At 50.0% G+C, this 18,023-nt stretch overlaps 5 protein-coding genes across 7 annotated transcripts; 4 read left to right on the forward strand and 1 right to left on the reverse strand.

Moving 5' to 3' along the window:
* Positions 1–55: 55 nt before the first annotated feature.
* LOC6601159 lies at positions 56–3,411 on the forward strand. The gene is made up of 6 exons (XM_002026222.2): positions 56–117; positions 1,699–1,796; positions 1,886–2,216; positions 2,366–2,524; positions 2,588–2,890; positions 2,957–3,411. Exons 3-6 carry the CDS (start codon positions 1,911–1,913, stop codon positions 3,221–3,223), a joined length of 1,035 nt encoding a protein of 344 aa, XP_002026258.2. The 5' UTR covers positions 56–117; positions 1,699–1,796; positions 1,886–1,910; the 3' UTR covers positions 3,224–3,411.
* LOC113566490 (O-acetyl-ADP-ribose deacetylase 1) lies at positions 60–4,135 on the forward strand. Its single transcript, XM_026992292.1, has 3 exons — positions 60–122; positions 3,574–3,914; positions 3,980–4,135. The coding sequence occupies exons 2-3, from the start codon at positions 3,612–3,614 to the stop codon at positions 4,133–4,135; spliced, it is 459 nt and encodes a 152-aa protein (XP_026848093.1). The 5' UTR covers positions 60–122; positions 3,574–3,611.
* Positions 4,136–4,170: 35 nt separating this feature from the next.
* Positions 4,171–4,785, reverse strand: LOC6601157 (O-acetyl-ADP-ribose deacetylase 1). The gene is made up of 3 exons (XM_026992409.1): positions 4,627–4,785; positions 4,393–4,567; positions 4,171–4,329 (listed from the first exon to the last, which is right to left on the reverse strand). Exons 1-3 carry the CDS (start codon positions 4,746–4,748, stop codon positions 4,171–4,173), a joined length of 456 nt encoding a protein of 151 aa, XP_026848210.1. The 5' UTR covers positions 4,749–4,785.
* A 21-nt stretch (positions 4,786–4,806) lies between these two features.
* Positions 4,807–6,978, forward strand: LOC6601156 (E3 ubiquitin-protein ligase parkin). The gene is made up of 6 exons (XM_026992272.1): positions 4,807–5,206; positions 5,261–5,462; positions 5,522–5,867; positions 5,926–6,370; positions 6,430–6,526; positions 6,609–6,978. Exons 1-6 carry the CDS (start codon positions 4,949–4,951, stop codon positions 6,716–6,718), a joined length of 1,458 nt encoding a protein of 485 aa, XP_026848073.1. The 5' UTR covers positions 4,807–4,948; the 3' UTR covers positions 6,719–6,978.
* Positions 6,979–8,025: 1,047 nt separating this feature from the next.
* Positions 8,026–17,643, forward strand: LOC6601154 (sialidase). Of its 3 annotated transcripts, XM_026992359.1 has the most exons (6): positions 8,026–8,277; positions 8,527–8,697; positions 11,164–12,550; positions 14,781–15,079; positions 16,045–16,422; positions 16,487–17,642. In XM_026992359.1, the coding sequence occupies exons 3-6, from the start codon at positions 11,503–11,505 to the stop codon at positions 16,874–16,876; spliced, it is 2,115 nt and encodes a 704-aa protein (XP_026848160.1). In that variant the 5' UTR covers positions 8,026–8,277; positions 8,527–8,697; positions 11,164–11,502; the 3' UTR covers positions 16,877–17,642. The 3 variants fall into 3 exon arrangements, with proteins under 3 accessions (XP_026848160.1, XP_026848161.1, XP_026848158.1); XM_026992360.1 differs by having other exon boundaries at positions 8,026–8,697; positions 16,048–16,422; positions 16,487–17,643; XM_026992357.1 differs by having other exon boundaries at positions 8,026–8,697.
* The last annotated feature ends 380 nt before the right edge of the window (positions 17,644–18,023 follow it).

An 18,023-nucleotide genomic window follows, 5' to 3' on the forward strand; every position in this document is an offset into this window, starting at 1 on the left:
TGCTCTCTCTCCGCGTGAGACTTTTGGGAGATTTTGTCTGGAATAATTGCCCAAAACGCGACTCGCGAATGTTTCTAGCACGCCGCACAAGTCCTCAACTAACTACACAATTACTACGTAAAGTATTTAAACATTAACAACAATATTAAGACACAAATTTACGTAATTTGCACTAAAAACGGAGAAGCAACAGCAACAGCAACGGCAGCAGCAGAGTGCCAATCAATTTACACGCCAAATCCCAGCAAAACTACAGCTCCTCCTCGTCGTGGTCGTCGTCGTCGTCGTACGAAGCGCCAATCTGAACTGCCATGAACTGAATCCGAATCTCTGTGGCTATCGCTTTTCCACAACGTGCCCCTCATCGTTCTCTTGTTGATAGAAAAGGAAATTTAAATAAAACAAAACGAATCGGAGCACCCGCGTGACATGCGTAGTAGTAGAAAGCACAAAATATTCTAGCTTTTGGACCACTCCAAGCCACACAAATCGAAAAACCATACAGTTAATAGTGATGTTTAAGTGATAAATTGCTAAATTCAATCATATAAAAGCATAAACAATGTCTTTTTCCCCAACCACTTGTTGTTTTTTTTTGTGTGTTGTTGTTTGTGCCAAAAGCTGTTCATATTTTTGGCAGTGCTGTGTAACGCGTTTGACTGTGTCGACCCTTAGCGAAGACACACACCCACGCAATTGAAGCGCGTCACTTTTAAATTTGAAAACTTCTTACTCTCATTGCTGCTGCTGCTGCTGCTGCTCTGCCTTTTCGTTTTAGAATATAGTTAGTTACTAAATATGGTGATTTGTATGCACTGCACCTGAGTGTGTATATCCAGAGTATATTTCATTTCACCTGCCTTACAATTAACGAATAATTTAAGTCATATTTATATTTATTTATGCAAACAAATATCGTCGGCCAGTCGGGGCTGACGGTACGTTCGGTTGACTGCCCCTATTAGCACACAGGCCACAGATTACCTTTGACAGCGCCCCAGCCCACGCATCACATCACCGCGTTCTAAACCCATTAATCTATACCACACCGGAGAACCTCGTATCGCTGTTGTGGTTATCATGCCTGCACATGTTCATAATTGGCAGAATGACTGCTGATTATTTGCGTTACAGCAACTTTGACAATTTTGGACGATTTCGAGCCAACCTGTCGCCCTTAGGGCTAACCTAACACAACCACAACACACAGTAACTAAACAAAACAGCCATCAAAGCGATAAAAGCAAACACAAGCACACACTCAGCAGAGACATGTCATCATCACAGCCAGCCCCATCATCATCATCAGCAACGGAGAACCTGATGGGGCTTTCGCTCGACGGCACTTTCGCAGTCGCAGCGCAGCGCATTCCACTGCAGAACGCCGGCCGTGCCAGACCATAGCGGGTCTCTCTTGATTAATAATCACTAACAAACAATCGCTCGGGAAGGGAATGGAATGGAATGGTAGTGGGTAAAACGGTCGAACATCGCCCAAATAGACAAGCATCCATCCGAAACTACCCGCTAACTCTTTTTTTGGGAACCCACATATTCTCATAAGAATCGAACGCGAGACGCGCTTGCTAATTGCCTTGTTTTCTGTTTCCCTGGTCTGTGGTGTTTGGTGTTCTGTGTTTGGTGCCGCCTCGACTCGACTCTCCGTTTCCTGTTGGCGTGTTCGTGTTCCCAGTGCAGTTCGCAGACAAAACAAACAAATTGCAAAGCCAAAAAAAGTTTCCATCGTGAATATTTCGACCTCGTCGCGAAAGTTTCTGCGTTTCTGCTGCGTGCACGTAAGTACAAAACTCATTTTTGGCATTGAATAAGCGCCGAAGCCGAAAATCGACGGCAACAATCAAATATAATTTCCGTTTAATTGCAGCTGACACAGTGGCTGCCACAGCAAAATGGCCACAGCGAATGTGAAGATCGTCGAGTCGAAGCTGGACATATTCCAAGCACCGCAGAGCTATGCACTGGCCCATGCCGTTGAGTCATCGTTCTCGGCGCTGCGCGGCTCCCTCGCCTGGCAGTTCAGTCTCATATATGGGGATGTGGAGGAGCTGCGTCAGAGGCGGGTGGCGCGGGGCAACTGTGCCGTGCTGGAGCACAATGCACGATTCGTCTACTATTTGGTGACCAAGACGAGCATCTACGATGCCTCCACATATGAGGACGTTCAGGCGGCATTGATTTGTATGCGAGAACATATGGTGAGTGGAATGAGAATGAACGATGTGGGGGCTTTCTCTTTCCCCATAGAGCATCTCCAAGTCGTCGCTGTCCGAAAGCGCGCTTTCCCATCAATTTACAGTTAATTTATTTGTACAATGAAATATTTATGCCGCCGTTCGATCCACAGCGGAATCATGAAATCACCAAAGTGGCGATGCCCCGCATCTGCTGCGGTAACGATGGCCTCGACTGGAAGCAAGTGAAGCGCCTGATGCAGCAGACCTTTGCCCACGGCGAGTATCCCATCGAGATTCTGATCTGCGAGCATGAGGACATGTCCAAGGAGGTGAGACATTCATTGGTGTTGGAGTAAGAGTTGGAGCAATTCGTTAATCGATTCCATTCCCAGCTGGCTGCACCCAAGTGTCAGATTACCGAGGCCAAGGGCAACCTGTTCAGTGCGCCGGAAAACTTCGCGCTGGTCCACTCTGTCAGTGCAGACTTTGCCATGTGTGCGGGTATCAACTTGCAATTCCGCTGCAAGTTCGGCCAGACGGATGAGCTGAAGAGGCAAAACAAGCACACGGGTAATGTGGCAGTGCTGGAGCAGGGCGGACGGTTCATCTACAACCTGGTGACCAAGGAGCGCAGCCACGAGAAGTGCACCTACACGGCCCTCTACTACGCGCTGCTGGCCATGCGCGAACACATGGTATAAAACTCGGGCCGACTCTGCAAGACAGAAACTTGATCCTCATTCGAAAATTCTCCATTTCAGAGGGAGAACAGCGTCACAAAGTTGGCCATTCCCCGCCTGGGGTGTGGCATCGATCGTCTGGACTGGCTGCGTGTCCGCAGCCTGCTGGAGCTGGTCTTCGCCGACGACAAAGTGGACATCATTGCCTTCTTCTACACTCCGCCCCAGATGGTTAAGGCCAGCATGAACATTGTCTGTCCCACTTGTCATCATATGAAGACCATACAGATACCGCGCTCGGTCAGCGCATCGCGTCAATCGCTCCACCGGGAGAAGACTCCATTCTGAGGGGCCGAATCCAATCGGAATTGTATATATGTACTCGAAATGGTTTGCATGGGGACTTGTAGCACCAAATGCACCGCTGCTTATCTATGTAGTTGATACCTAAATACTTTATCACCTAAGATGTTTTTTTTGCACCTGGAAATGCATATTCTGTGGGTATTTATATTGTAAATTAATAAATATATTGCGGCCCAAGCTGGCACATAACCAAAAACCGAAGTTTAGCTATACAGTAGTAGGCCATGACTATTCAAAAATCCCACACTAGTATCCTCTACTGTACTGTCACATTCATAACAATCAAATCCGTAATTATCGACACACAAAAATGTATTGTCCTAAACTTTTAGAGCTACGTCAAGCATTTCGTCGCGCTTTTGTGGTCGGCATGGCAGGACAAGGTTACCAAATCAGCGAGATCGATGGGGACCTTTTCTCGGCTCCCAAGACGCACTCGCTGGCCCATTGCGTGGGCGCTGACTTGGCCATGGGCGCGGGCATAGCTGTGAAATTCAAGGAGGTCTACGGCAAGGTCGATGAGCTGCGTGCCCAGAAGGCGGCCAGCGGTGATGTGGCTGTGCTCAAGGACAATGAGCGCTATATTTACTATCTGGTGACGAAGCCACAAAGCTGGGGAAAACCCACATACGAGTCCCTGCAGTCCTCACTGGAGCAGATGCGCGAACACATGGTAAGTGCCTTACACTAACATTTCGATCTATTCTGTGCTAATGAATCTGGAATCCCTTCGCGCAGCGCAAGAACAACGTAAAGCAGCTGGCCATACCGCGCATCGGTTGCGGCATTGATGGCTTGGAATGGGAGAAGGTGAGCGGCGTGCTGGAGTACGTGTTCGGGCAGGAGCCGCTGGAGATTGTGGTCTACAACTTTGTGCCCCCACCAAGCCAATAAGAAGTTCACTTACTACGTTTTCAACATAATCCCGTTTACTGTTTGGCTGCACCTGGTACATAATTGTATACAACTAGTTCAATAGCATCCGATTGGAAAATCTCGCAGACCATTTCTTTCACTTTATTCCAAGAGAGTCCGTCCAGGCCGCACCCAATGCGGGGCATAGCCAGCTTGTGGACATTGTGGGCAATCTGAGAGAGGGGGCATGTGGGTGAATAAATTGGGGAAGAGATTCGAGTATAGTTTCCACTCACCATATGCTGCCGCATGGCGGTCAAGGAGCTGTGGAGAAGCTGATAGGTGGGCTTGCCCCAGCTCGTTTGCTTGGTAACGAGATTGTAGACGAAACGCTCCTTATCCTTTAGGATGGCCACACCGCCAGGCTGGACATTCTGCCTCTGCAAAGTCAGCAGCTGGCCAAATTTGGTACTGAAGAGTTGCATAAAATGGTTAATTTTGTGTTCTGCGAAGCAAAATGTAGGACATACCGAAACTTGATGGCGATCCCTTTGCCCATACGCAAGTCGGCGGCTACACAATGGCACATGGAATAGTCGGCCTTGACGCTGAATAAGTCCCCATTCACCTCTTTATAAGTAAAACCTGACATTTCTACCAAATTAATCAAAAATTCCAAACAGCCCGTGGCTGCATACAAAAAAATTAGTTTCAATTGCGCGCAAATACGTGTTGTCGCTTCGCAGCGAATGGCAAACACCACAAAACGGTACAAACAGCTGACTGTGACGATATTTTACACAGTGTGCAACACCTTTACAACACTGCATCGACCATCTGATAACAAAACAAATGAGTTTTATTCTCGAATTAATTACCTCATTTGTGCGCAAAATGCTGGAGCTGCTGACATTTGGGGGTAAGACATTGACAAACACGCTTAAAATCTATGTAAAAACAAACACTGGCCGCACGCTGACGGTGAACTTGGAGCCGCAGTGGGACATCAAAAATGTGAAAGAATTGGTGGCTCCGCAGCTGGGACTGCAGCCGGATGAGGTGAAAATCATATTTGCCGGCAAAGAGCTAAGTGATGCAACCACCATAATGGTAGGCTAGTGGCTGACACCATATTGATATACTAATCGCCTTTACTTTTAGTAGCAATGCGATCTGGGCCAGCAAAGTACATTGCACGCAATTCGCATGCGACCGCCCACTATACAGCGGGAGAAACTTCTTTCCATGTCGCTCGAGGAGGAGGAGCCCACAGGGACACCAACCGAAGAAGCCTCGAAGCCGCTTAACGAAACCCTGCTGGATTTACAGCTGGAGAACGATGAGCGACTAAACATCACCGACGAATGTGGGCAACAGGTGGTCCCGTCATGGAATTTCTTAATAAACTGTGTCTATATCTTCAAGATCGAGTCCGTGCCAAGGCCCACTTCTTTGTGCACTGCGGGCAGTGCGATAAGTTGTGCAACGGCAAGCTCCGAGTACGCTGCTCGCTCTGCAAGGGAGGCGCCTTCACAGTACATCGCGATCCCGAGTGCTGGGACGATGTTCTCAAGCCTCGACGCATACCCGGACACTGTGAGAGCCTGGAGATCGCCTGTGTTGACAATGCGGCTGGCGACCCGCCCTATGCCGAGTTCTATTTCAAGTGCGCTGAGCACGTCTCGGGCGGAGAAAAGGACTTCGCGGCGCCACTTAATTTAATCAAAAACAATATCAAAGATGTGCCCTGCCTGGCATGCACGGATGTAAGGTCGGTAAAAACTGGTTCCTGTTTTAAATCAAATGGCCATTAAATTGTTTCTTTGCAGTGAAACTGTTTTGGTCTTCCCCTGCGCTGCCCAGCACGTCACCTGTATTGACTGTTTTCGGCAATATTGCCGTTCGCGTCTCGGCGACCGCCAGTTCATGCCCCATCCGGACTTTGGCTACACTCTGCCTTGTCCTGCTGGCTGTGAGCACTCATTTATTGAGGAAATCCATCACTTTAAGCTGCTGACACGCGAGGAGTACGATCGGTATCAGCGATTTGCCACAGAGGAGTATGTGCTGCAGGCTGGCGGCGTGCTCTGCCCACAGCCGGGATGCGGCATGGGATTGCTCGTGGAGCCCGACTGCCGCAAGGTGACCTGTCAAAATGGCTGTGGTTATGTGTTCTGTCGCAACTGCCTGCAGGGCTATCATATTGGGGATTGTCTGCCCAACGGGGGCAGTACTTCTGCACCCAACTCCTGCGAGTACGCCGTGGACCCGAATGTGAGCATTTTTGTTTGGCACAAACCACTGTGTGATTGTGTAATCGTTTGTGTTCCTAGCGCGCGGCCGAGGCTCGCTGGGAGGAGGCCACCAACGTCACCATCAAAGTCAGTACCAAGCCCTGTCCAAAATGTCGAACCCCCACTGAGCGCGATGGTAAGTGCTGGAGCCAAGACGCAAGTCGACAGATTTACGTAAATCCCATACCTCACATGCTCGTATTTCTCTACTCTTCCAGGCGGCTGCATGCACATGGTCTGCACACGCGCTGGCTGCGGCTTCGAGTGGTGCTGGGTCTGTCAGACGGAGTGGACCCATGACTGCATGGGCGCCCACTGGTTTGGCTGAGGATTCACCAAGTTCATCCTTGATCTGCGTTTATTTCGTGTTTCGTTTGTTGACTATTTCTAAATTTCCGACCTTTCGAGTACGAGTAAAAACTGTTTGCTAGCAGAGCACCCTGTTTGTTGTCTACACAATCAATAGCAGAAACACCCTTGACGGGGATCCGACTGGACTCGCGCCCATCTCCATCTGCAACTCCATCCTACCCCACTGTAATCCTCCGTTGCGTGCGCACACTTTGTTTACGTTTTTTTTCCCTGTCACCTCCCACAAATATTTTGAGGGCTTTCCTCTTTCGGTTTACTGTCGGAAGCAAGCGGAAACCGCAACAAACACGTGCACTGGGCCGCAGAGAGAGAGAGAGAGAGAGAGAGAGAGATAGCTGAGAGTGCGCAGTGGCCAGGAGACGGGAGAGTCCTCAAGAAACTCAGGCGCGTAGCCAGAAGTGGACACCATAAGAATTGATTTCGTTTTTAAGGCGGTTCTGTCTGCCTGAAATTTGTTGGTAGCTTTCCGTAGGGAACCATGCCTGTAACTATTGCTGTAAGGGATGGATGGATGAGTGCACCCCTACTACTATAATCAATAGCGCACACCTCACCTATACCCAACTCATAATAATCCTATAGGTGCTATCTTTCAGGTTGACTTTCCACCTTTTGGCTTATCGGTCATCTGAGGTCGGGGCCCGCGAAATGCCGCAGGGGTTCAGTGGCCAAATAATTTGCGGGTAGCTTCGCTTAAAGCTCTGTTCGTGCGGCTGCCCCGGAAAGCGTGCTACGGCTTTGCATATTGATGGCAGTCTGTTCCGTTCCTATCCCGGACATCGATAAATCGAGCCTATACATACCTCGTGCCTCGTGTGTGCCTCATTCACATTCAAAACGTGGGAAACCCCCAAACGGGAATTTTGCGAACATTTTCCCTGCGCACTTGCTTTCTCTATCTCTCTCTCTCTCTCTCTCTCTATCTATTTCTTGCTACCGCGCGTTGCAAGTAATATGACGGTCTAGATACCGCTCTGTTTTTGTTTGGTTTCTGTTTTGTGCTCTAATTCGTAAGCAAAGCAAAGTGAATAAATTCAAAATTTTGGAGAGCGATACCGAGAGAGCGCCAGCAGCCCCAAAGTGCAACCACACTCTCAACTTGATGCTCGGCTAGCTGTCCCGCGCATGTGGCAGCTTGCCATCGAATCGGGTCACATAGCTCTACTACGAGCACGAGCATGTGCCTCTGCTGGGCTCGGGGTTCCGTACCGTACCCAGTGCAGCTGCGAGCTGTGCCGTTTACTGTTGTCGCTTGGCTCGTCTCGTACTTTTTTGCTCCTTTTTCAGCTGCCACCACGTCTTTTGCCAGCTTTTCTTGTTCTTGCCACAGGGGACTTCGGTCTCCCGTTCGCCATTCGCCACACGCCATTCGCCGTTCGCCGTTCGCCGTGTTGCAGGGCCTTCGGTGTATAAATGGAAGCGCGCCACCGTATCGCATTTCAGTCTACGTCGGACTTTCGCGCGCGCCACACATGCTGCGTATACGTAACGTTTGGCTACACTTCAGCAGCGTAGGTGGGCCTTTTTTTTATCAGAGCAACACCACCGCCGCCGTGCGGCACTCTGGGAAGTGTGGTGTGCTCTGCTCTGCCACAGAGCTGATCATTTGGACACACGGCCACTCTTCTTCACGGACGCTCTTCGATTTTTCCGCGAGAGCGCCGAAGAGAGAGCGCTGCCTGGCCGTGCTTCAGGGCCATTGTGAACGGTTTTGTGGCCACATTTGAAAATGTAACGGTATTTTTTTTCATGTGAAAACGGAAGCAAAAGTTTTTGCTTAAATATTTGTGATGTGAAATGAACTAAGTCCAGAAAACAATAACAAAACCAAAAGGAACTGGCTTAAGAAGTTCCAAAAAACCAACTTTCAAATAAATTCGAATATCAAGAGAATAGTTTGAACCATTCAGGAGTGGATTTCACATTGGATATTTGGTAAATAGCAATTTGTGTTAAGATTATTCACAAAAATATAAATCGTATTAACAAAAAAACGAAAATGTATTTTTTGGGTAGCCAACGCATTTTCTTTGGTACATCTAGAACATGCTGAGATTCTCCCACGCTCATGCAATCCTGCCCCAATTATTGAAATCCATCATCGACAACAGCAGTGGTGGATGCAGGGGCAGCTGCAGGGGCAGCAACTCAATTAAAATGAGAAAGTTGCGCTGCATACATTCACACTCATTCAGTCGCTTTCCATATTCCCCAGCTCGTCAGCTCGCCAGCTCGAGTGCCTCCCCGTTAGGCACGTTGCACATACGCAGCGTGTGACGTGACGCAGGACCCGTGTAATGATGGTGGTGTACACCACCCAGGAGCGGGTGCTGCTTCTGAAATTCAAAAGTACAGAAAACACAAGCGTCGAGCGTGGACGGTGGCAGCGGTGGCAGACCAAAAACCCGTCTCGGGCTGCTGTTTTTATTGATTTATGTACGGGTACAGTGGGAGGCTGTTGCTGTTGCCACTGCTGCTGTTGTGTCGCACTGTCCCAAAACAGAGCAAAGAGCACAAAAAAAAAAAAAAAGAAAAAGGAAAAAGGAACCACCAATACATAAATGGAGACACCGACAGCAGCACCAGCACCAGCACCAGCACCAGTACAAGCCCAAGCACGGGGTGTGTTTGGAACACGCAGCATCTCGCCATTTACATTTCTACCTCGTGCTCAACTTCCGTTTCCTGCTGCTCACTTGCCACTGCCACTGCCACCAACCTCTTGCTCCCGCCGCTGCTGCAGGAGAGTGCCAGAGAGTGGCGCGCCAGTCTAGGGTCCACCCTGGCAGGACTGATTGCAGTTGCTTAACGTATTTCGAGGCTCATTTCATTTACGGCTCACACACATTGTTCCTTTGGCGCGCACCTAACCCTTTTTGGGTAGCGTGAAAAGCTCGCTCTCTTCTCACCCATCCCTCAGCTCTCATTGAAGCTCTCTCTCTCTCTCATTCTCCGCTATGCTCTCTGCCGGCAAGCAAGGACCCGCTCTCTCTCGCTGCCTCGCTCTCTCGGCCAGCTTGTGTTTACATTGATTATGTTATCCACTCTCTGCCCCCATGTTTGACTTTGCTAATAGAGTTGTCCTCCGCCCAATCCGCCGCCCCCCTGACTTGCTAATTTGCTGCCAGGACATCATCAACATCTTCATCATCATCATCGTCATCGTCATCAGCGTCACCGAATCAATAAAGTTGCCACCCCACACTCCCACACTCCCACACCCCCACACCCCCACACCCCCACACCCCCAATTGCCTTCAATTATATTTTGTTTTTGTCTTTTTTTTTGCACAAAAAGTTTATTAATCAATAAACGCACACGTCAAGCGCAAGCTTACAGACGCACACCAACAAATGTACCCCTCACACACACACATGCACACAGATGTAATATATGTAATGTCCTGTGAGTGTGTGTGTGTGTGTTGTGTATGAGTGAAGCTGGTGAAAGACGCTTGGTGACGACTATGGCTCTTCCCCCTGCCAGCACCGCCTTGCCAAGCTCTGTGCCCACCTATCAATGGCCAGCCTCCTCTCCGGTTGTGTGTGCACTTTTGTGGCTCATTAACGGCTTGCATGCGGCCAAAATGCATGCGGTTATTCATCCAGTCAGTCAGTCTATGGGTGCATGGCTCTCATGGGTGTGTGTGTGTGGGGAGATGCGCTCGATAAGTTGAGTGGCTGTATGGCTGTTGTGGCCTGTTGTGGCTGTGGGTGCCACCCCACCGCCACCGCCACTGCCACCGCCACCATCACTGCTGCTGCCCGTGCGTGAGTGCAAAACAAACGGAATTTTGCGCATGGCTCATCAGGAGATGCACTCGGCAGGTTGCCACTCTCCAACCGCCACTCAATGGGCATCTTCAGCAGCCCCACAGCAGTGGCAGTGCCACCACATTTATGCATACTCGTAATAACAGGGTCGGCATATTTGGCGAGTTTGCCGGCTCTCATTAGCATATGGAATGCCGGGATTGCATTTGGTTGGCCTCAAGGATTCTCCATTCAAGTAGCCTGCCTTTCTTCGATTGTTAAAGAGCGGGTTAAGGCAGCTGTGACTGGATGTTGCCAGGCTAGACGCCGAACACTTCTGGAATTGCTTCACTTATCTGTTAATCCCATTTCCATCCTCCTTCGGCATGGGCTAGGACCAGACCACGTCTCGAGCATAAAAAGTTATTGGTCGAACGTTAATTGAATTGTCTCTCTCATTATTGCTCTGGCCCGGGCCAACTGTTTAACGATCACGCCCCGTTCCTTTTGCCACAATCATACCCAATCCCAATACCGAATTCATTTCCATTTCCTTGCCCAGTGAAGGTACGGCTCGGCACGGCAAGGCACTATCTTTCGTCTGATAATAAACCAACCCATTTTGCTCTCTTTCCCCGTTCGTTGCAGGACAAAAGAAAACTGCAAGTGTGGCGAAAATTGATTCCAACATAAATAAAAGGCAGCCAAGCGTGGACAAGGCAGACAAGGACGCAACAAAAGCAGCAACAAGGATAAGCGGGGGGGAAGGATTTCGGAGTGGCAGCGTAGTGTAGGTGGCCGAGCGAAAATCAATAAGAGACACATGTAAGAGGACACCACAGCGACGACGTTGACCAGGCAATATGGAAACCACCGCAAACGGGATGGGGCCGAGGACCACTAGCCCCTTGTTGTTGCTACGCGATGGCAGCCAATAGGTAGGAAACATTCGAACTTTCGAACTTTCGTGAGGTTGAAGCTCAGAACATGTCGGACCGATACCAAGCCGGCTACTACGATCACCACCAGCATACTCATTCTCATTCTCATCATCCCCATCCGCATACGCACCCGCATCCGCATCCGTATCCCCATCAGACAGCCATGTCGCACTATCCACCGCAGCCGTACAGATCGGGCTATCCTGGCTACCATCCCTATCCCAGCGGCTACAGCTACGGATCGGCCAGCTCTTCGTACATGCCCAACTATTATCGCTATGCCGCCTATGCCTCGCCCCACTACAGCCAGCCGCACGCGCATCCGCACCAGGGAATGTTCACGCCTGCTGGCCAGCAGCTGATCCCCTCCAGCGTGCTGCACTATCCGCCCAGGTCGCATCCCCAGGCCCATCCCTACCAGCAGCAGCAGCATCAACAGCAGCATCCGCAGCAGCATCCGCAGCAGCCACAGCAGCATCAGCAGCAGTCCAGCTACGAGCAGCCGCCTCCCTCGCTGTACAGTTCTTCCGCCTCCAGTTCAGCCTACGGACAGACGAGAGGCTTTGGAGGCTATACGGGACCCACGCCCCATTACGCGCCGCCAGGACGGTCGACCACACCAGCACCCAATCGAACAGTTCTGCCACCCAACTATCTAGAGCCAATCCGTGGCTACACAGAGCAGCATCAGCACCAGCACCAGCACCAGCAACAACAGTTGCCGCTGTCTGCCACACCGAAGCTGGAGGAATCGATGCCCGTGGAGCTGGAGGTGGAGGCAGGCTCGCCAGCACAAAGGCTCACCACCTCGCCGCCCCTGATCAGCGCCACGGGCACCGACAGCGGGATCAGCAACTGCAGCACGCGGGCCAGGAGCGACAGCAGCCAGAGCACGCCCGTCTACAGCGGCGAGTATCCGGTGAATATGTCCGTGGAGTCGGCCTCCTGTGTGCCCTACCACTGTCCCGCCGAGCACGAGGAGGAGCCACAGCACCAGCAGCAGCCGTCAATGGAGTCGGAGCCGGAGCTGGAGGAGAGCAAAGTGACAAGTGTCAGGGAGGCCCAGTCCGGCTCCACTCCGCTCGATATTCCCGGTAAGTTGTCAGCTTTTTATCACTGTTTTTTCTTACACTCTATTTAATTTGCAATTATGCGAGGGTGAGGGAGTATTGGTAAATTTATGCAAACATATGTCAGGGTAGATTATGTAACAAGTATTAAAGTCAGCCAACGGGTGGAATGGGGTGGAATGGGCTGCAATGGGGTGGGGGTGGCAGCATGGGAGCAATTTACTTCCCCTGAAATCGACTGGGGATGGCACAGTGGGGCAGGAAACCTTTAAAGAACAGAACTTTTCAGCGGTGTCTAGCATTTAAAATCTTGGGTCTTGGGTCTTGAGTCTTGAAAAACATAAAATTCTCCCCACTGATTGGACAGATCCAAGCGCACCCACTGTGCCGGCACAGTGCTAAGCTTGATTCTGCATGCAAATTAATGCAAGAACTGTCCATTCACATTGCCGTCATCGTTGTCAGCATGGCCGGAGTGTCGTCAACGACGGAGCGCCTGACAAGCGATGTCCGTCAGGCTTTTCCGCCAGCACGGAGACGGGGCCCGAGCTCTTGCCGAGTTTTGCCGTTTTGCAAACACTCAACCAATCAGCGTTGGTTAACTGCTGAAATACTTCCGCTTCCTGGCAGCGTGACTTACAGCCGATGTGGGTGGGACACAGGCACAGCCAGAGGCACAGCCAGAGGCACAGCCAGAGGCACAGCCAGAGGCACAGCCAGAGGCACAGCCAGAGGCAGAAGCAGAGCTAGAGGTAGATGGCTTGGCTTGGCTTGGCTGTGACGAGCCCACGTCATGGCGCTTTAAAGGTTTTCAAAAATTAGCTGTCTATTTAGGCACGCGACGTGTTTTCCCTGAGAGCGTTCTCCCCCTGATGAGTTGCCTTTTAATTTTTGGGGTTTTTCTTGTTTGTCGTGTGTGCAAATCAATAACTTAGCTCTGGATGTGCCCCCAGGTGAGAGGCGCTCGCTTCTCACAGCCCGTCCAGGCGGATGACAGCTTTTCTAAAATATTTCGCAAAGCAAACGAGCCCGTGGCTGAGTGTTAGTACATACGAGTATATGTATGTGTGTGTTGGTGTTGGTGTTGGTGTGGAGCTTCCTCGTTATCAATGGACGTTTGACTTACACACACACACACCCAAACCCACACCCACACCCACACCCACGGCAGGGTATTCATGGGGTGTCTTTCCGTCTGTGTGTGCTTGTGTCTCTATTTGTATGAGTGAAATGTCATCACAACCAGCATGTAAATGAACTTTACAGCGTAATGCGGTGGTTGTTGTTGGTGGTGCCACACTTCTAACCCACCCACAAACGCACACACACACACACACACACACAGTACGCACACTATTAGAGAGACAGCTACACACTGGAACATAGTGCAATAGCCAGGGCCCTAGCCCCTCCCCCATACACACATATTCGTACTCATATTAGGGCAAAAATCAATGGCCGTTATGTCAAATAAATTGAGGGAAAATTTTAAATGAAAATCGTCGAGGAAACTACATGTGTAGATACATATTTTTACTTATCGATCAAGGTGATTCAAAGCAGAGATCCAAAGGGGAAATTCTATGAAATTGTGCGCTTCAGGGATCCCTTGGGGCAAGCCCAACTTGCACATTAATTTGCAGCGACTTTGAATGCATCGCAGTAACAGCAACGGCAACAACAGTCAAAACAGTCAAAACCGTAAACAGGATTCGGCCACACGCCCACCCCCCGCCGAGTGGCGTGCGCCGAAGAGTATGCTACAGTTTTTGTTGATTTCAGTTCCGTCTACGGCTGTGGCTTTGCCATGCCGCTCACGCAAACTGGCGCAAAAGTATGTGTGTGTGTGTGTGAGTGTGTGCGTGTGTATGTGTAGGACGTTCAACAAGTGCATGACGCGTTCGCTCTCTCAGAGGCTCTCACTCTCTCTCTCTCTCACTGCCTCGCTCAATTCGGAGGCAACCCCTCGGGGGCAACAGCCACAGCAAAAATATTTGATAAGCGCGTGCGAAAAAGCCCTTTGCTTGGGTTGCCACCGCTCGCTGGGAGACTGGCTGGTCAACGTGCCGCCTGAATGGATCCATCAATTTTAACCCTTGATTGCCGCCCTCACGCATGACAAAATAATTAGAGCCCCAGGAATCACAAATGGGGAACTCCTAAACGAAATCTTTTTAGCAATATTGATTTTCCCTCCGAGCGTGGTTCTGCTGACTGACGGCTTCTATACTTTTTTTATTTGCTTGTTTTCCAGATGACATAAGCGCGACAGCGGCGCAGTCGGCGCAGTCGGCGTCGCCGCCAACACCGCTAGTGGCCAGCATTGATAAGGCGACTCCGACGCCCACAGCCGCCGCCGTGTCGGAAATCAATTTGGCGAAGCCACACAAGGAGACAGCAGGAGCAGGAGCAGGAGCAGGAGCCGAGGCACAGGCACAAGCACAGGCAGACACGGCAGCAGAAAGGACGTCTACAACGCCCCAGGATGCAGGAGAGCAGGGCTCGCCTGGCAATCCAATCAGCGAGGATGCAGTGGAAATGCCAGAGCTAGGGGTAAGTTAGGGATTGAATCAAATTAGCGGAGAAGCACCCAAATTGAAAATTAAAACTGCAGGAGCAGCAATCTGCAGCAGCTGCTGCTCCCGAGGTTGATTAGTGTTCCCCCAACCCCACCCCACCCCACCCCAGCCGACCCGATCCAACCCGACCCGACCCGGCCTGATTGGGTTTCCAATTAGTGGTGTCGGGATTGCTATTGCACCCGCATTCGTTTCTGGGTGTGCAGCGTGGCCTGCCCTGCTCATTATGCTCCACATTGGAGCTACGCACCGGGATAAATTAGGCCAAAGCATCCGAGGAACGATAGCCTGATAATGACAGCCTCGACTGCGTTGCCTACAACAGACCCAACAGAGCCCACTCCAAGCGCTCGCTAGCCTTTACGCAGCAGACGAGGGCCAAAAGAGAAGACCAAAAGCGAAGTGCGTTTAGCTCCATCGACCGGCTTTCTAGGCACTCACATCTACCCGAGAAGTGCTCGCTCGCTCTCTGAGAGAAAGCCCACAGAAAGCTCTCCCAGAGAGAGGGCGAGCGAGTCTATCGGCCGGAAGCCTTTTTACAGGGTGTCGCAGTATACAGTATGTCTACGAGTATATGAAAAGGGGCGCCTATTGATTTTTGGGGCGCTACGTTGAACTTCACCCGGCTGACTACGACTATGACTACGACTACGACTATGACTGGAGCTCGAGCCGGAGATGGTGCGAGGTGAAGCTTGGCTCTTTTGGGGGGTTCTGGGTGTGCTGGGTGTGCTGGGTGCCCTGGGGGTCCTAGGGGTTGCCTGGTAACATGAGCTGCCATCAGCGAGCACGCGCCAGCTCTCGGATTGGAGCTTATAGCTGGGGCTAGGAGCTAAAAGTTTTTCAAGTGCCCGCCACTTGAGCGTAACAACTTTGTTGCTTCCTTTCGCAACTGCAAACTGGAAAACTAAATCGATTTTCTGCTTCCACTTGCAACAGCAGCAGCAACAGCAGCAGCAACAGGAACATCCATTGCCGCCAGCCACAGCGTCCATCAACTGGAGTACTTCCCCGCGACGCTCGCGCACTCCGCCCGTGCCACAGAACTCGCCCGTGGGCTATGGCCAGTCGGCCAGCGTCACGCCCGTGTTGGCTCCTCTGTTTCAGCAGCAGCAGACGCCGAGCAGCCATAAGCGGCAGACAACGGCTGCCAAGAGCCGGAGCATCAGCTGCAGCAACAGCAACAGCAACAGCAATCGCATCATGGAATGCGATCTCATTCCCAGCAAGAAATCAAAACGAAGGACTGGCAAAAGGGAAGCCGGAGGAGAGGAACAGGCGGAGTCGGTGGAGTCCACAGTCAGAGAGCAGATAAGGGTGAGCAGAGTAACGGTGGTGTTAACTAGAAAAATTTGCAACTTTAATTTTCATATCCCTGAAGGACATCAAGCCGTTGCCTGGTTTCCTGCAGGCCTTTGGCTCCACCGAAATTGGTCGCTTCTCCGAGAGGTTCCTGCAGACCCCGGAGTCGCTGGTCGAGCGCCTGGCCGAGGAATATGCCGCAAGCAACAGCACTTTCTCCCCCTACACCACGGGGGGCTACTACGAGGCCCTCTCCACGCCTCCTCAAAGCTATCATCCCTACGAGGAGCAGCAGCACGCTGGCTACCAGGGGCACATGCACATGGCCCATACACGGAACCGGGGAATGCGCGGACACGGCGGCTTTGGCTATGAAATGCCGGACTACATGGCGTATGAGCGATATGCGGCCTACGGAGCGGGCAGGCCACGGCACCGATATGGGGAGATACGCTGCAATGGCTACTAAATACACATAAACATACACATACACATACACATAAACACATGCATATAACATACATACACATACATATGTATGTATGCTTGTAGATCGATATAAGGGAGAGGAGTTTAGATTAGAGTTAGTGTTGTTGTAGTCGTGCAAAATCGTTGTCATTCGAAATTCTCTGTGTGTGCCTTTTTCGGTCAAAATGCGACAATGATTAGCCGGGCCCCCACCCAGAAGAGTTTTTGTTGTTGGGTAGGGGGTGGGGGGTAGAATATCGGCATATTGATTGCAGTCAAAATTCAAGAATAACCAGAAACCAGAAACCAAGAAGCCAAAATATTGTTAGCAAACCGTCTATGTGTAAATTAATAATCAATTAGGTGCATAAGTAGTTCAATCTATTTTAAATCGAAACAGTTTTAAATCGAAACTAAAATCTTGTCCCACTGTACATACAAATGCATTTCGTATATGTAATATGTAATATGTAATATGTAGACATAAGCAAACTGATAATTCAGTCGGTCAAAGTTCTTTCGAGCAGTTATTCAACTTTACAACAAATCTACAATATATACAGTGGACCGTTTCAAGATTCAACATTTATCTTGGGCACAAAATTCTTAAAGCGGTTCTTGGCCCAACAACATGCAAAAAAAAAAAGATTGAGAATACAATTAATGTTAGTAAAAAAAAGATGTGCCATTGAAAATCGATCTTTAATCAAAAACACCATTAATATTTTAGGATCTACGTTTATGTACAATACAAATTCATGTTTAGCTACTACTCTAGGCTCCAGCCAGATAGTTATTGTAATGTTAAAGCAATTCAGTACACACAGATACTAAAAAACAAAACACTACAGACACACACACATACACTTGATCCACCGCACTAATTTGTACTTGGCAAAATGTATTACCAGGTACGAGTATGTATCGTATCTCTATTCTATCCATTTACTAACAATCTAACCGAATTCGTATGCCCTTTTCGAATTGATTTCTTTGTTCGATTAAGTGCCTTAATTTACTTGATTTCCGAATATTGTATCGTATATTCTATCTATCTGTGCGTGAAGAAATACAACAGACATAATCGAATTTGTGTTGTATGATTTACTCGGCCACAGGTAGGCAAACCAGACAACAAATTCAGGTTT

The sequence above is a fragment of the Drosophila persimilis genome, unplaced genomic scaffold (genome assembly GCF_003286085.1).
Source record: "Drosophila persimilis strain 14011-0111.01,24,50 unplaced genomic scaffold, DperRS2 tig00000732-arrow-arrow-pilon, whole genome shotgun sequence".
NCBI classification, from domain to species: domain Eukaryota; kingdom Metazoa; phylum Arthropoda; class Insecta; order Diptera; family Drosophilidae; genus Drosophila; species Drosophila persimilis.

Coding starts and splice junctions, on each gene's coding strand:
- LOC6601159 (XM_002026222.2), top strand. CDS start 1,911: ATGGCCACAGCGAATGTGAAGATCGTCGAGTCGAAGCTGGACATATTC. Junction 2,525..2,587: donor ATGAGGACATGTCCAAGGAG/GTGAGACATTCA, acceptor TTCCATTCCCAG/CTGGCTGCACCCAAGTGTCA. Junction 2,891..2,956: donor TGGCCATGCGCGAACACATG/GTATAAAACTCG, acceptor TCTCCATTTCAG/AGGGAGAACAGCGTCACAAA.
- LOC113566490 (XM_026992292.1), top strand. CDS start 3,612: ATGGCAGGACAAGGTTACCAAATCAGCGAGATCGATGGGGACCTTTTC. Junction 3,915..3,979: donor AGCAGATGCGCGAACACATG/GTAAGTGCCTTA, acceptor CCCTTCGCGCAG/CGCAAGAACAACGTAAAGCA.
- LOC6601156 (XM_026992272.1), top strand. CDS start 4,949: ATGAGTTTTATTCTCGAATTAATTACCTCATTTGTGCGCAAAATGCTG. Junction 5,463..5,521: donor ACTAAACATCACCGACGAAT/GTGGGCAACAGG, acceptor TATATCTTCAAG/ATCGAGTCCGTGCCAAGGCC. Junction 6,371..6,429: donor AGTACGCCGTGGACCCGAAT/GTGAGCATTTTT, acceptor TTGTGTTCCTAG/CGCGCGGCCGAGGCTCGCTG.
- LOC6601154 (XM_026992357.1), top strand. CDS start 11,503: ATGTCGGACCGATACCAAGCCGGCTACTACGATCACCACCAGCATACT. Junction 12,551..14,780: donor CACTCCGCTCGATATTCCCG/GTAAGTTGTCAG, acceptor CTTGTTTTCCAG/ATGACATAAGCGCGACAGCG. Junction 15,080..16,044: donor TGGAAATGCCAGAGCTAGGG/GTAAGTTAGGGA, acceptor CACTTGCAACAG/CAGCAGCAACAGCAGCAGCA.
- LOC6601157 (XM_026992409.1), bottom strand. CDS start 4,748: ATGTCAGGTTTTACTTATAAAGAGGTGAATGGGGACTTATTCAGCGTC. Junction 4,568..4,626: donor GGGATCGCCATCAAGTTTCG/GTATGTCCTACA, acceptor GCAACTCTTCAG/TACCAAATTTGGCCAGCTGC. Junction 4,330..4,392: donor CCGCCATGCGGCAGCATATG/GTGAGTGGAAAC, acceptor CCCCTCTCTCAG/ATTGCCCACAATGTCCACAA.